Source organism: Carcharodon carcharias, chromosome 26 (genome assembly GCF_017639515.1).
Source record: "Carcharodon carcharias isolate sCarCar2 chromosome 26, sCarCar2.pri, whole genome shotgun sequence".
NCBI lineage: Eukaryota > Metazoa > Chordata > Chondrichthyes > Lamniformes > Lamnidae > Carcharodon > Carcharodon carcharias.
The window spans coordinates 22,958,330-22,975,973 of record NC_054492.1 but is presented as its reverse complement, the minus strand read 5'-3'; the positions used below and the strand labels follow the sequence as shown (position 1 = coordinate 22,975,973).

The following is a 17,644-nucleotide window of genomic DNA, read 5'->3' as shown; positions in this document are numbered from 1 at the left end:
GATGTTCCATTGCTGAGTATATTCAAGACTGAGGCCCAGATTTTCACAGAGACATGGAGACTCCATGGACCTTTAAAATTGTGGCCAGGACCCGGATCTGGAAGTCCAGCCCCTGTTTCTGACAGATCCCAATTTCACCAGCAGGGGAAAGGGGATGGGACGTGATACAATTTTTTGCTATAGCAAGGGCCTTAGCCCACAATGTGGAAGTTAAGAATTTTTAGCAAAACAAAAACAGAATTACCTGGAAAAACTCAGCAGGTCTGGCAGCATCGGCGGAGAAGAAAAGAGTTGACATTTCGAGTCCTCATGACCCTTCGACAGGACTTGAGTGAATCCAAGAAAGGGGTGAAATATAAGCTGGTTTAAGGTGTGTGTGGGGGGGGTTTGGGTGGGGGGAGAGAAGTGGAGGGGGTTGGTGTGGTTGTAGGGACAAACAAGCAGTGATAGAAGCAGATCATCAAAAGATGTCGCAGACAACAGAACAAAAGAACACATAGGTGTTAAAGTTGGTGATATTATCTAAACAAATGTGCTAATTAAGAATGGATGGTAGGGCACTCAAGGTATAGCCACTAGAGCTATACCTTGAGTGCCCTACCATCCATTCTTAATTAGCACATTGGTTTAGATAATATCACCAACTTTAACACCTGTGTGTTCTTTTGTTCTGTTGTTGCGACATCTTTTGATGATCTGCTTCTATCACTGCTTGTTTTTCCCTACAACCACACCAACCCCCTCCACTTCTCTCCCCCCCACCCAAACACCCCCCCCCACCACCCCCGCCCCCCGCACCGCCCCACACACACCTTAAACCAGCTAATATTTCACCCCTTTCTTGGATTCACTCAAGTTCCGTCGAAGGGTCATGAGGACTCGAAACGTCAACTCTTTTCTTCTCCGCCGATGCTGCCAGACCTGCTGAGTTTTTCCAGGTAATTCTGTTTTTGTTTCAGTTACAAAGCCTGCTGCCTGTTAAACTGTGCTGCCAACTACTTGGAGACTTACAAGATTAGACTAGCATGACTCACTGTCCAATTTTTTTTCCATCCCTGTGGGGAAACAGCTGCTCTTTGCTCAGCAGTTCTCTGTGATAACACAATTGAGATTGGAGTTGCTCAAGGCTATAGCTATATGGTACAACCAGGGTCAACTGCATTACTCAGTCCCTAGTCTTTAAAAAACTTTCTTAAAGCTATTTATTACATTCCACATCTTGCAATGGTCTCTATACAAATTGCAACATTCTGGGCCTTTGATTTCTACTTGCTAACTATCATTTTAGCTAAATCTGATGCTTAAGAGACCCCAAAGCAGAAAGTAAATATCGTGGGAGTAGATCTTTCCCCCAGTGTTCCACCAGTCATTCTAAAGTCCTGGCAGGAGGTCTGGTCCATTTTGAAGCTGGATCCCATTAAGATTTGGCCAGCTCACAGAGCTTAGTGTGACTGAGTTAGTATTGTTCTAAAAAGGGAAATGTCATCCTATCTATGTCAGCACCCTGATTTGCGGATGCTTAGGCCTCCTATTAGTAGATCTGGATGCGAATCAGGGCGGGAGTCAGTGATGATGAGAACATGGTGATAAGTCATTCCCCACCATTTTCGACTCATTCTTGCTGGGCAGGGGACCTCAAAATCTGCCCTATATTTTAAATGCTATATTTAAAAAAAATAATTCCTGAATATATTCAAAATCATGCCCCTATTTATATTTAGAAACTTCCGCTTTGTTTTGTAAGAGAAAATCTGATGCCAATATGTCAAATAATATTGCATTGCAGAAAATCCCACTCCCTGTTCATGTTCTTTGCTGGAATGCAACTCTGAATGTGAGATGGTTAAATAACCTTATCCACTATTGGACTCCAGAAATGGGTGGTACATTTTTATACCACATTTGTTAGATAATCATAAAGCTGAACTGCACAGTGTTGTATTCATTAGACTAATAGGAGAATTTAAAGAAAACTTCCTTTTCAAATATGTAATAATGTTGATACTAATCCTCTAAAATGTAAAAAGTGGAATGAGACTTTACATAAGGAACTCACTTGGTAAGACAGTCACAATTGCATCTCTTCTGCTTTGCATTGACAGCACCTCCCATGTTAGCCTATACAGCTTTCACACCATCTCAGCAGAGGATCACGTTGATAAGGCTCTGGTAAACATAGCTTGCAATTAACAACATTCAGTGGGAAGAAACTGTAATGCAGTGCATGGCAAATAAGAAGTAACAACAATGAAAATATTATATGGAACACCTTTTTTTAAGAAAGGATGTAAGTGAAACAGATGGACAGCAGAAGGCTTTTGGAGCCTTCAAGCAATACTCAAATGGAGTTATTTCTGTAGGCAGCATTCCGGTTTAACTGGCATACTGGTAATAATTTAAACAGAAATATTTTGCTAATTTTCATTGTGGAATGGTTTGGATTTTGAACCTTGTTGATTGCAACTAATGCAGAAAGTGAAGATATGTTTCACATTTTAACTCTTGTGATTACTAGTTGTTGAGCACCAATAAAAATGTAATAACTGGCAAAAGATGACAAATTCTGTGGGATTGCCCAGTCTTCAGCTTTGTGTCAGGACTTTGAGAAAAGACATTTAAAAGCAGTGAGGAACTCAGATTGCAAGTTGGATACTAAATTTAAGATATGCAGGAGAGGTGGGGGTGAAGTGTAGCAGCCAGTTGCACCATATAGCTGTAGGGTGCAAGTGTACCAGCCATAAGCAGCTCCAATCTCAACTGTGTCATCACTGGGAATTCATAGAAAAGAGCAGCTATTTCCCCACAGGGATTGAAAGAAAATTGGAGAGTGAATCATGCTAGTCTAATCTTGCAAGGTGGTAGAGATAGGAAGCAATGGTGCTCCACCATGACATGCTGTGGACAGTTGGAATAGAGTTTTTTATATTATTCATTCATGGAGTATGAGCATTACTGGCAGGACCAGTATTCATTGCCCACCCTAATTGCACTTGAGGGGTGTTTGAGCATGCACTTGCTCACTTAGTGAAAAATAGTTTTGCTTGAAAAGAATGAATGGGAAATACATTTCTTCTCGGTGCAAACTTGTTCTTGATTGGTCTTTAGGGCTTGCAGACACTCGAGCACTAATGTGGGGAATTATTTTTATTTGCCATAAGGACATATTTTAGCCAATGTACCTCTAATCTAAAAGCAAAATATTGCAAATGCTGAAATCTGAAGTGAAAACCGAAAATGCTGGAAATACTCAGAGGGCAAGGCAGCATCTGCAGAGAGAGAAATAGAGTTAACATTTCTAGCCATTGATGTTTCATCAGGAGTTCTGATGAAAGATCATCAAACTGAAACACTAACTCTGTACCTCTAATCCAGTTAGGTTCATTCCTCTTCAGGTTAAAGGTGTGGCAGTAGCAGGAACAAGGATGATATCACATGTCACCAGTGTCCATCATTGCTCACTAAAGCAGGCTCAGAATTTGAGACATGGCAGCAGAGAGCTGAGGAGGAACTGATAACTTTGAATCTTTGGTTCCCAGAGCTCTCCATCACAGGGAGCATATCCAAGTCCCTTTGAACATCAACACTTACAAGTTTCTCACTTTTTAAAAAATATTCTGCTTTTTTATTCTTATGACCAAAGTGAATAACTTCACATTTCCCTATATTATATCCCACCTTCCATCTTGTTGCCCACTCACCTGACCTGTTTATATCTGTTTGCAGCTTCTCTGTGTCCTCCCCACAGCTTACCTTTCCAACTAGTTTGGTATTGACAGCAAGCTTAGATACATTGCTCTCTGCCTTTTCATCTAAGTCATTAATATGGATTGTAAACAGCTGAATTCCCAGCACTGACCCATGTTGGACTCCACTATTCACTGCCTGCCAACTTGAAAAAGTTCCATTTATGCCCACTCTCTGTTTTCTGTATGTTATCCAATCCTCTATCATGCTAATATATTACCCCCAACTCTATGAGCCCTTATCTTGCCGATTAACCTTTTATGTGGTACCTTATCAAATGCCTTTTGGAAATTCAGATATACTACTGATTTACAACATTTTGCCAGGGGTTGAAAATTGCAGCTATGAGAAGAGATTGAATAGGCTAGGGTTGTTTTTCTTATAACAGAGGAGGCTAAGGGTGACCTAATTGAGAAGTATAAAATTACGAGGCACCTAGATAGGGTAGACAGGAAAGACTTGTTTCCCCTAGCTGAGGGGTCAATTACCAGGGGAATCGATTTAAGATGATTGGTAGAAGGATTAAAGGGGACATGAGAAAAAACCTTTTCACCCAGAAGGTGGTTGGTGTCCGGAATTCACAGCCTAAGTTGGTGGTTGAGGCTGAACCACTTAACTCAGTTAAAAAGGTACCTGGATCTGCATCTGAAGTGCTGTAACCTGCAAGGCTATGGACCAGGTGCTGGAAAGTGGGATTAAAATGAACAGCTAGATTCTTCTTTCTCTTTTTAGCCAGTGCAGACACAATGGAATGAATGGCCTCTTTCTGCATTGTAACTTTTCTATGGTTCTTTCTACTGGTTCCCTTTTATCTACCCTACTAGTTACATCCTCAAAAAACTCTAATAAATTTGTCATACGGGATTTCCCTTTGGTGAAACTATGTTGACTTGTTTTGGGAACCAGTAGAAAGAACCATAGAAAAGTTACAATGCTCATTTAAGTGCATTGTTAAGACTTCCTTAATAATAGATTTAGCATTTTCCCAAAAACTGATGCTAGGTTAACTGGCCTGTAGTTCACTGCTTTGCGTCTCCCTCTTTTCTTGAAAAGTGGTGTAACATTTGCCAACTTCTAATCTAGTGGGACCATTCTTGAATCTAAGGAATTTTGGAAAATCATAGCCAGCACATCCACTATCTCTGCAACTATCTCTCATAGAACCCTAGGTTGTAGGCCATCAGGTCCCAGGGATTTGTCAGATTTTAATCCCTTATGTTTCTCCAATACTTTCTCTCTGCTGATATTAATTTCCTTAATTTCCTCACTCTTTTTAGCCCCTAGGTTATTGTCTACATCTGATATGGGACTTGTGTCTTCTACTGTGAAGACAGACACAAAACATTTGTTCAATGCCTCTGCCATTTCCTCACTCCCCATGGGGAGAATTTTCTCCCCGTCGGCAGGGTTGGGCAAGAGTGGGCATGGGCGTGTGTGCAGCCAATCGTGACGCATAATGGAAGCGCTGAGTTCTCCCTGTACGGGCGGGGGGAGCAGTTGCCAGAGTCAGGGCCTGCGCTCTTTCACACATGCACGCGAAAGAGCGTAGAAATCTTCCTGAGGCACAAAGCTGCCTCAGGGATATTAGTTTAAGTGCAAAAAAATTTAATAAAAGAAAAAAAATTTTTTTAAGACATGTCATCTCATGTGAAACTGTCGCATGAGCTGGGACAAGTCTATTAATTTTATTAAAAATTTTTACAGGACTTTAAAAACCTTCATGAAACCTCATCCTGCCCGTGGATGAGGTTCCATGAAAAATGCGAAGGCCACCTGGGCTCTTCGCCTGCCCGCCAACCTTAAGGGTGGTCGGGCAGCTCAGTTTATTGACTTAATTGATAGTTAACTAGCCTTAATAGGCTTTTGACAGTTTGACGGGCGCACAGCCGACTTGGATGCACGCCTACCAAAATGAAAATCTAAATGATGCACAGTGACATTGGGATGCACGCCCGACGTCACCGCCCATCATTTTACATCTCAATGAGCAGGCCCCGCCCCCGCTCGCCGAGCCGAAGATTCTGCCCCATGATAATTTCTTCTATCTCTGCTTCTAAGGGGCCAATGTTTACTTTAGCTACTCTCTTCCTTTTTATTTATTTGTAAAAGCTCATATTATCTGTTTTTATATTTCTGGCTAATTTAATCTCATATTCAATTTTTTTCCATTTTCATCAATTTTTGGTGAACCTTTGCTGGTTTCTAAAATATTCCCAATCCTCAGATTTGCTACTGTTTTTTACAACATAATCTACTACCATCCTTAACTTCCTGAGTGAGCCACAGATGGGTCCTTCTTGCTGATCTTTTGTTCTTCATTGGAATGAACTTTTGTTGAACATTTTGAATTATTTCTTTAAATGTTTCCCACTGTTCTTTTAGCCCCATACCTTTTAGTCTATTTACTCAATTAACCTTAGCCTGTTTTCCTCACATACCTGAGTAATTGACTTTGTTTAAGTTTAAGATTTTTGTTTGCAATTGCAAACATAACATAGAATTGAATGTTTTTTTAAAAATTCATTCATGGGATGTGGGCTTCACTGGCTAAGCCAGCATTTATTGCCCATCCTTAATTGCCTTTGAGAAGGTGGCAGTGAGCTGCCTTCTTGAACCATTGCAGTCCATGTGGTATAGGGGAACAAACAGTGCTGTTAGGGAGGGAGTTCCAGGATTTTGACCTAACGACAGTGAAGGAACGACAATATATTTCCAAGTCAGGATGGTGAGTGGCTTGGAGGGGAACTTCCAGGTGGTGGTGTTCCCATGCGTCTGCTGCCCTTGTTCTTCTAGATAGTAGTGACCTTGGATTTGTAAGACACTGTCTAAGGAGCCTGGTGAGCTTCTGCAGTGCATCTTGTAGATGGTACACAGTACTGCTATTGTGCGTCGATGGTGGAAGGAGTGAATGTTTGTGAAAGAGGTGCCAATCAAGCGGGTGCTTTGTCCTGGATGGTATCAAGCTTCTTGAGTATTGTTGGAGCTACACTCATCCAGGCAAGTGGTGAGTATTCCATCACGCTCCTGACTTGTGCCTTGTAGATGATGGACAGGCTTTGGAGAGTCAGGCAGTGAGTTACCCTCAGCAGAATTCCCAGCCTCTGACCTGCTTTTGTAGCCAGAGTATTTATATGGCTAGTCCTGTTCAGTTTCTGGTCAGTGGTAACCCCCAGGAAGTTGAGAGTGGGGGATTCAGTGATGGTAATGCCATTGAATGCCAAGGGAAGATGGTTAGATTTTGTTGGAGATGGTCATAACCTGGCACTTGTGTGGCACAAATGTTACTTGCCACTTGTCAGCCCAAGCCTGGATGTTGTCCAGGTCTTGCTGCTTCAGTATCTGAGGAGTCAGGAATGGTGCTGAACATTCTGTGATCATCAGTGAACGTCCCCACTTCTGACCTTATGATGGAAGGAAGGTCATTGATGAAGCAGCCGAAGATGGTTGGGCCTAGGACACTACCCTGAGGAACTCCTACAGCAATGTCCTGAAGCTGAGATGATTGACCTCCAGCAACCACAACCATCTTCCTTTGTGCTAGGTATGACTCCAGCCAGCAGAGAGCTTTCCCCCGATTCCCATTGACTCCAGGTTTGCTAGGGCTCCTTGATGCCACACTCGGTCAAATGGACATAGGACTTCCAAAAGCTTTTAACACAATTTTGGTTACTGAAACAACAAACTTCTGCAGGGTGGCTAGAGGCTTTTCTCCATGTCACCTTTCAAAATCTCACACAGCCACCCCTCGCACAGCCTTCCATCCTTCTTTGAATATATTTTATCCCTTTCAATTTGTAAATCCCATTGTTTCCACTTGTCTTTAGAAGTTACTTTTCCCAGAATATAAAAATCTTTCATGTTCTCATTATGGACAGCATTTTTGGGGGAAAAAATCAACATAATAACCTTGCCTTATTTATCTTGCCAGTTGTAAACATTTTCCATGTCCCTTTGAAAATCAAACACTTCTCCACTTATCTAAAAATGCAAGTCTCATTCACAGTGCCTCTGCTGAGACTTCACCCTAGCTTTACTCATCTCCATTTCAAACGCCTCTTTTATACTTCACTTCTTTGATAATTTAAATGTCTCTAGTTTAATTAACTTAGACACACACACACACACACACACACACACACACACACACACACACACACACACACACACACACACACACACACACACACACAAACCCCTGCTTTAAAATATCCCACAATTAGGAAAAAGATGATTGTTTCTTGACACTATAAACCACCCCCACCAGTGTTTTCTGAATCTTGCTATTCCTAATTTCCACCCATACTGATTCTACTTCATGATCTTCAGAGACCAGATCCTTTCTCACTAATGTCCTTTTGCCATCCTTTACTATAAGGGCCATCCCACCTCCTTTGCCATTCTGTGTGCCTTTCCGAAATGTTGTGTACCCTGGAAAATTTATTTCCCAACCTTGATCATCTTGCGGAATTTTACATTGGTGGCATTTAATGCTCCCACTGAAGTCATTGGATATTTGAATGGCTCAGCACATTTTATGGCTCTGCTCCTGCCACGACAGCACTGTAAAATTCCGCCCCATCTAGATCTAAATCATTTACCTCTACTTTTGTGCCACTAATTCGTCTGTCTTATTGCAGATGCTTCGTGCATTCAGATAAAGAACATTTAATTTAATTTTTTTTACTTCTAATGCCTTCAACAACCTAATTTTCTGGTGTGTATCTTTTGCCAAACTCCATGGGCAGAATTTTTCAGTTGGCGTGCGGGGGCAGGCCCAACATGCCAACACGTAAAATGGCACGCGATATTTTGTTCGATGGGTGCGCAGTCGATATGTAAACGGCCTAATAGGGCAATTAAGAAATTAATTGAAGCACTTGTTAACACTGCCCGTCCAACCTTACGGTTGGTGGGCAGGCGAAAAGGCCAAGTGGACGGGATGAGGTTTCCTAAAGCTTTTATTCAATAAATAAAACTTTCCTCATAAATATAAAAACATGTCCCATCTCATGTGACAGGGTGATGTTGGGCATGCATCCCGATGCCACTGCATGTCATTCTGATCTTTAGTTCGGTGGGTGTGTACCAGACTCGGCTGTGCACCAGCCAAACTGTCAACAGTCACTTAAGGCCTTTAAAAAGTAATTAACCCAATTAATGGACCTGCCTGTCCAACCTTAAGGTTGGCGGGCAGGCGAAGAGCCCAGGCAACCTTCAGAAAAAACATGAAACCTCATCCACAGGCCTGATGAGGTTTTACAAGGGATTTAAAACGTGTGTAAAATTTTAAAATAGAAGTAATTGGCACGTCCCTGCTCATGTGACAATGTCACATAAGGGGACATGTCAGGAATATTTTTTTCTCCCTTTAATAAAGCTTTCAAAGTTGAGCCAAGCTCCCTGAGGCAGCACTTTGCCTTAGGGAGATCTGTGTGCTTTTTCGTGCAAAAGAGCACACTCCCAGCTCAGGAAATCCCTCCCTCCCCCTCAGCCCGCACAGGGAGCGCACAGCGCTTCTGGGCAGAAATCACGCTGGGCAGGCCTTAATTGGCCCGCCCACATAAAATGGCGGCACGCCACTAATTGGGGGTGCTGATTGGGAATCTGCCCGCCCACACCCACACTACCCCCACAATGGGGGGGAAAATGCTGCCCCTTATGTCCTCTTCACAACTTACTTCCCTAACTTTCTTTGACTTATCAGCAAATTTAGCAGTCAGACATTTAGTCCCTTCATCCATGCCATTGATATAGATTGTAAATAGTTGAGGCCCTTGTGGCACTCCATTCATTACCTCTTGCCAACCCAAAATTGACCCAATTATGTCTATTCTCTGTTTCCTGTTAGCTAGCCAATCCTCTATCCATGCTAATCACAGAATCACAGAATTGTTATGGTGCAGAAGGAGGCCTACACAATGAACTTTTATTTTGTGTGGTAACCTTCAAGATGGCAACTTGTCAAATGTCTTCTGGAAATCAAGTACACCACATCTACAGATTCCCATTTATTCACTTTGCATTGAGATTTTCCAAGTGTCCTGTTATAACCTCCATAAGAATAGGTTCTAGCATTTTTGCCTGTGACACATGTTAAGCTAATTGACCTGTAGTTTCCTGTTTGCTTGACTGGAGGAGTTACATTTGCTCTATTTCGATCTAATGGGACTTCTCCAGAAACTAGGGAATTTGGAAAATTAAAACCAATGTATCTATTACCTCCGCAGCCATTTCTTGTAAGACCCTTGAATGAAGTCCCTTAGGACCTGGGGACTTGTCAGGTTTTAGTTCTAATAATTTTCTCAGTCCTCTTTCTTTGATGATTGTAGTTGTTTTAAAGGTTTTGCACCCCCTCCCCCCACCCTTTTCATCTCTTGATTTATAATTATTTCTGGGTTGTTATTTGTGTTTTCTGCAGTGAAGATAGACACAAAATATCTGTTAATTCACCTGCCATTTCCTCATTTTCCATTATTAATTCTCCAGATTCACACTAGAGGACCAATGCTCACTTCAGTTACTCTATTCCTTTTTAAATACCCGTAAAAACTCTTACTGTCCATTTTAATATCTCTAGCTAATTTTCACTCATATTCTAATTTCTCCCTCATTTTTTTAGTCGTTCTTTGCTGTTTTTTCTATTCTGGCTAATATTCTGACCTGCTGCTAATATTCACAGAATTATTTGCTTTTTCTTTCAATTTGATACCAACTTTAACTTCCTTAATTAACCGCAGATGGTGTGTCCTTCCCCTGGAGTCTTTCTATCTCACCGGAATGTATCTTTGCTGAGTGTTATAAAATTACTCCTTAAATGTCTGCCACTGCATTTCTACTGATCCGTCCCTTAACTAATTTCCAAGTTCACTTTAACCAGCTCTGTGTTCATACCCTTATAATTGTCCTTATTTAATTTTAAAACACTAATCTTAGACCCACCCTTCTTTCCCTCAAACGGAATGCGAAATTCAATTATGTTATGATCACTGCTATCTAGGAGCAACTTTACTATGAGGTCATTAATTAATCCTCTCATTGCACATTACCAGATCTAGAATAGCCCACTCTCTAGTTGGTTCTAGAACTTGCTGCTCTAAGAACCTATCCTGGAAACACTATATTAACTTAACTTCCAGGCTATCTTTGCCAATCTGATTCGGCTAATCTATATTATTGTTACCTTGCTGTCTTGCCTTGTCCTCTCCCTTTAATTTATCACAATTTCCCTCACTTGATCCTTCACCCCCACTATTTAGTTCAAAAACCTTTCCACCGCCTTAGTTATATGACTTGCCAGAATGGACCCAGCATGGTTTACGTGAAGAATGTCTCAAAAGTACAGCTCTCATTTTCCACAGTGCTGGTACTAGTGCCCATGAATCAATATCCATTTCTCCCACACCAATCTTTGAGCCATGCATTCAACTCTCTACTCTTAATTACCCAATACCAATTTGTTCGAGGCTCGGGTAATCATCTAGAGATTATAACCTTTAAGGTTCTGCTTTTTAATTTCATCCCCTAGCTGCTCCTGCTCCCTAAGCCAAACCTCTTTCGTATTCCTACCTGTGCCATTGGCACCTACGTGAACCATGACAACTGGATTCTCCCCCTTCCGCTGCAAGTTCCTCTTCAGCCCAGAGCAGATGGCACTGAGCTGGCAACCCTGGCACTGAGCAGGCAACACAACCTACTGTACTGTCTTTCTCAGCTGCAGAGAACTGTGTCTATCCCCCTCACTATACTATTCCCTACTACCTGGGTACATTCCTGTTATCTCCCTTGGCTTGAATGGCTTCCTGTACCAGAGTCCATGGTCACTTTGTTCATCCACCTTGCAGCCCAACTCTTTAAACTGTATAAGGGGCAGTCTAAAAGGTAGTGATTTATATTTCCTTTGTGTTCCAGGGAGAAGATTGCTCTTTTTCATGTCTTCCTGGTAAATATGGAGTCAACTGTTCATCTACTTGTAGCTGCAAGCATGGTGGTACTTGTTCTCCTGTTGATGGTTCCTGTATTTGTAAAGAAGGTACAGACACCTACCCTACAGACCTGTAACCCTTTTTTGATATCTTATCTGCACTTTGGTGTGGATTCTGTAGTTAATGAGGTGAGGAATGTTAAAACTATACCAGGATGTAACATTTTCTTTACTCCCTGCTCCAGTACTTAAAACAAGAGGAACATTGAACATCTAATCAGTTGTGTTCTTTAATATATGCTAAACACAATCTTAGGTTATTATTGGTGTGAGATGACTGTTTATTATCTAAGCTGAAATGGCTGAAGCCTTCTAGCCATCAGAAAAACAATTCCACAGTTGCCTCAACAACATCAAGAACATGCATTTGTATAGTGCTATTAATATAGAAAATGTCCCATAGTGCTTTACAGGAGGTTGAGGAAATGATATGAATAAAATGACAACTGTATGACAGGTTTTGGAGGAGCAGATTAGAAAGGGGTTATCCATTTTTAACAATAACGAGAGACAAATCAGTTCAGGGAAAAACTGCCAGAGAACATGTCCAAGATGGATAAATGGTTTGCCACCAATGGCAGGGTGAAGGGATTGGGGGTGGGGGGTTGGTTGGCAATAAGAAAGGGTGAGATGAAGCCATGGAGAACTGTAAAAAGCAGACATGCATTTTAACCTTAATACTTTGGTGGACTGGGAACCAATTTAGTTTAGCAAGGACAGAAATATTTGTGAGTAGCAGGTGGTTTGGGACAGGATACAGCTGTTTTCATTTTGGGCTAGTTGAAAGTTATGAAGGGTGGAAGATGGGAGGGCAGTGAGAAGCATTTTACAGAACAGAAGAGGTTTTTCCTCTGTCAGTGCTTTCTGGGTGACCGAGAAGCATGGCACATATGCAAAGTTATCTGCTGGCCGCAAAATACACCACAGACCTTCTGAGCTAGTGGCCCTGGGGTGGGCCCTGTTCGCAAGGTTTTTTTGGGTACCCCACCAATGAAGTGTCCAACGATAGGTAGCAAAATATGAAGCTGCAGATCAGGGATGCCTCATTAAAATGGGAACACTGAACAAGTGCACACTCCAGGTGTGAAATTAGTGACTCTACCTGAGAAAGCCTCAGGAAATCATGAGGCAGCACAGGGGAACCTTTCCTAACAGGTCACAGGCCACTTTTCCTCATGACTATTCCTGAAAGACACAATGTTCCAGTCAAATTGAAGGGGGAGATCTACCTTGTTGACTCTAGATGTGGCAAAAACATGGATAATGGTTTCAGTGACAAAAGATTTGAACTAGGGTGGCGGCAATGTTGTGGAAGTAGAAATAAGCCATCAAGCTGATGGATAACTTGTGAATCTCTGAATTTTCAAATTCAAATTTTCAAATTGTCCTATATCCTGAACTCCTCCTGTGTTGCCCTGATTGAATCTGAGATTGTATCATCCATGAATTGAAGAAAGGTTACCCTAAATGGAAAAGGTTTCAAATCCATTCAAACATGCCTGGACTGGGGACTTAGATTGAGCATTAACAGTGGATTTGGAAATATCTCCCCTTTGCTAGTCTTTGAAGTTGAGATGCCAGTTGATAGGATTTAGTGTTTTCAGCTGGCTGAAAGTATATGCCTGTGCCTTGAATGATGCTTTTTGTGTTTTAGGTTGGCAGGGAGTGGACTGTTCCATCCCTTGTTCCAACGGTACGTGGGGGCTTTACTGCAATAATAGCTGCACCTGTGTCAATGGAGGAGCTTGTAATCCACAGGATGGCTCCTGCACATGTTCCTCAGGCTGGCGTGGAAAACATTGTGACCAGCCATGTCCGGTAAATTTTATTTTTGTTTTCTGGATTCCTTTCTTCTGGAGCATGTTATTTTACTTTCCCTGTTCTTAAATTTCCCTGAGCTACAAACCACTCCCCCAAAAAAATGCTAACCAGATAACCTGCTCCCAGTATTTCTACCAATGCAGCCACGGAGCTTGCTGCTGGCAGGTACACAAGATAGACGCTCAAGTATGACTTGCCGTACAGTTTATTTTTCACCCTGCCATTCACAGGATTTCCACTTGGTCTTTTCCCCAATCTGTCCAACTGAGTTCAAGAAATCATTCTAATGGACATGCAACTGAAAGACCACATCCTGCTACTCGTAGAGCAATATGCTTGTGAAATATAGTCATCCAGACTCGTCAAGTGAACTACTGCCTTGAAATATTTGGCTCATTGTTTATTATCTATACAGTGTACTCTCAGGCAAAACTGTTATTCTGGATAAATTTTATCCAAAATACTTAAGTTATATGATTAAGTTCTTTGAACCGTTTTACTCAGCAGGTTTATTTTAGACCAATTTGATTTTTTAAATTTTTTATTCATGGGACGTGAGCATTGTTGGTTAGGCCAGCATTTATTGCCCATCCCTAATTGCCCTTGAGAAAGTGGTGGTGAACTGCCTTCTTGAACCGCTGCAGTCCATGTGGTGTAGGTACACCCACAGTGCTGTTAGGAAGGGAGTTCCAAGATTTTGATCCAGCGATTGTGAAGGAGCAGCGATATATTTCCAAATCAGGATGGTGAGTAGCTTAGAGGGGAACTTGCAGGTGTTGGTGTTGCCATGTGTCTGCTGCCCTAGTCCTTCTAGGTGGTAGAGGTCACAGTTTTGGAAGGTGCTGTCAAACGAGCCTTGGTGAGTCGCTGCAGTGCATCTTGTAGCTGGTGCACACTGCTGCTACTGTACGTCAGTGGTGAAGGGAATGAATGTCGAAGGTGGTGGATGGAGTGCCAGTCAGGCGAGCTATTTTGTCCTGAATGGTGTCCAGCTTCTTGAGTGTTGTTGGAGCTGTACTCCTCTAGGCAAGAGGAGAATATTCCAACACACTTCTGACTTCTGCCTTGTGGACAGGCTTGGAGGAGTCAGGAGGTGAGTTACTCTGCACAGAATTCCCTGCCTCTGCCCTGCTCTTGTAGCCACAGTATTCATATGGCTGGTCCTGTTCAGTTTCTGGTCAATGGTATGATAATCTAATACGATATGATATATATATCTAACACTGCGTGATATTCTAATGGGAAAACTAACTGTGCAGCATATAAGCAGAACAGCTATGAGTGTTTTATTTGGTTTTTCAGATGTCTTCTGTTACAACAGAAAATGATATTTAAAAAAATAAATGAAGTTTTTAATTTTTTGAACAAAAGAAACTTCTTTTGACAAATTAATTTATAATAGAAAATTAATTGTGCTGTTGCTAAGAACACAAGCAAAATGGGAAGCTTATTATTTAATGGGGATGAGCAGTATATCCCAGGATATACATGGTCTAATGATCTGTAAAAAAAGAAATTGCCAGATGTTGAATTGAAGGGGTTGTGCTTTTAGAGGCATTCTTTTATTTTCTTTTTCAGGACGGAACATATGGTCTGGGCTGTAGTGAACATTGTGACTGTTGCCATGCAGAGGGTTGTGATCCAGTCACTGGATTCTGCCGTTGTGCTACGGGTTGGACTGGTAAATATAAAAAGCATGTAAAACTTGAAATCTATCCAAATATTCTTTTGTTTTCTGTTCTCCTCCTCATATCACGGATTACCCTGCCCTTATCCTTTTAGGGATCTGTGTTTTGACTGATCCTTCTCTGTGCAGTATGCAGCCTGACGTCCTCTTGCACAGTGCGTCGCTTTCCCTCTCATTAATTTACATACAGTTTTCTTGTTGCTGGTAGGTGTGCTATACCTATGAAATGTCCATTGTTCTTTTTATTCTTTTCTGCTTAGTAAGCAAACTCTCCCTGTGCATATGTGTGGTGGATATATGGTTTATAGAAGTAGCAATTTCTATTGTGATTATATATATGAAAAAACATACTGCAGAGAGTTACTGAGCTGAACAAGGGAGATGAACTAATGCGTACAGAAATAATGGTCTGGATAATACGGGGAAGCAGACCACACACCTTCCGCCGCCCCCCCCCCCCACTCACTGGAAACAACATCGGCGCAGAGCTGCCATGCTCCACATCGACACGCCACACAGCCACAGAGCACTGTGGGGTGGATTAATGAGGGCCGAGTGGGACTTCTGCCTTCATTGGAGAGGAAGTCCAGCCCTCTGGAGCTGCAAGCCAATCCGATTGGCCGGAAGCTCCATCAGCCCCAGAATTGCAAGAACGGCATCAGTGGCCGCTGCCAGGACTGTGGAAGAAGAAAGAGACCAAGGCCCATGGACCCCCAGAGCAGGTAAGTCTGGGGTCTTGGGCCAGGAGGATTTGGGTAGGTTAGGGAGTGGAGCAGGGGAGTAAGGGTGGGTTTAAGGGAGGAAACGTGTAGGAGGGAATGGGAGTTTGACCTCAGGGGGTTGCCCCGCCATCAGCAAAGGGCAACCCCCAAAGAGCTTCCCCCTTACCCTTTAAGTATCTCAGTGAAAAAAATCGAGCTTCCCACTTCCACCCTGCTGCCCAGGCCTAATATTTTATGATATGGGCAGCGTATTATCAGGTCAATTAGTTTGCTAACAAACCTAACTGACCTCTGATTCTTCATTTAAATATGGCGGGCAAGCTGCCAATTTCAGCACCTACCATATTATGGGGATGTGGGAGGGAGGTGGTGGGGTGGGCGCCTGCCCTATTTTTTGTGCCCCCCTCCACCCAACATGGGAAACACACCCATCATGGACATATAAAATTCAGCCCAATGCCACCCAACTTTGGACTTTCCCAATCATGTTATTTCAGCTCTGCATTCTAGATGATCCCCTATGCTTTGTTGGGCTATGAAATAAATCCCAGTCTGTTGATTCCTCCTATGGAGATGATAATGCTTATTTTTTTAAAATTCTGCATTAAATCTCATAGATATTTATCATTAATTTCAATTGGAAATTCACTTTTCTGGGTCTTTTCACTTTGCAAATCATTCCTTAAGTGAGAGGGTGAACAAGTGACTTACTCCCAGATCAGCGACTCCACTCTTTACCCTTCCATAGTCCTCCTGTTGAGTCACTGAATGAAAGGTATGAGAGAAATAAAAACAGAAATGCTGGAAAAGTACCCATGTACAGGTCTCCTAACATCTGATATAGGAAAACATGTTAGTTTTTCAATAGAACTAGCCTGGCATTAACCTATATTTTCTCTTAACAGTTGCTGATGGATTGCCACCATTTTCTGTCTTTAGGCAGAGTCGTGCCCCCTCCCTCATGGCAAGTTTTGTGGCGGGAGATATTTAATTGGGCAGGAGGGTGGTGGGTGCAGTCCTTGCTGCCTTCCTGCCTCCACCCCAATTAAGTCCATGGTGAGAAGGCATGTGGACAACCTTCCCAGCCAGCTGCCAGTTGAGATCTTTAAGTGGGCAATTAATGTCCATCGCTGTTGTTATCGCATCGGCAAGCGAGGGGCTCACCATCAAGGCAGCATGACAGGCAAACCTTGTCATGTTTGCTTGCAGACCCCCAGGGTGGTGTCCCTCTTCAAAGGTACTCAGTGCCTGATCCAGGGGCCCAGCATGAGGAAGTGGGGCCCGATGAGACTCAAATCCCGTACCCCCCTCCCCCGATCACTTTCGCACCATCACTCACCTGTACCTGGGTCCCTCCTTGATCCAAGGCCTCAGGTGTGTGTGGTGTGGCAGAAGCCCAGGGGAAGGCCTGCCACTGACCTTTTAAGTACCGGAATGACTCTTAATTCTGCACCCTTCCATAAACGAGGCGATGCAGGGCTCCCAATGATTCTGCAGCTGGTGGGTGAGATCTCTGTTGCATCTAGTGCGCATCCATAAGGTTCCACCCTTTATTTCAGATTTCCAGGTTTTTAAAAATTTATTTTCATTTCTCTAATGTGAGATCATGTGGGGATGGAGTGTTTCTGTTTTTGGAGAAGAATGATATGACCCTCACTCTGGTAACTTCTCAGAGGGAGGATCATCCTG

The 17,644-nt window shown here is 42.5% G+C and overlaps 1 protein-coding gene across 2 annotated transcripts in view; it reads left to right on the top strand.

Moving 5' to 3' along the window:
* The window catches only part of megf11 (multiple EGF-like-domains 11), a 354,743-nt gene that overhangs the window by 260,353 nt on the left and 76,746 nt on the right, over positions 1–17,644 (top strand). For both annotated transcript variants that reach the window (XM_041175289.1, XM_041175290.1), the window contains exons 10-12: positions 11,653–11,773; positions 13,380–13,543; positions 15,125–15,227. In XM_041175289.1, coding sequence (XP_041031223.1) covers positions 11,653–11,773; positions 13,380–13,543; positions 15,125–15,227 — 388 coding nt within the window. The remainder of the gene's footprint in view (positions 1–11,652; positions 11,774–13,379; positions 13,544–15,124; positions 15,228–17,644) is intronic.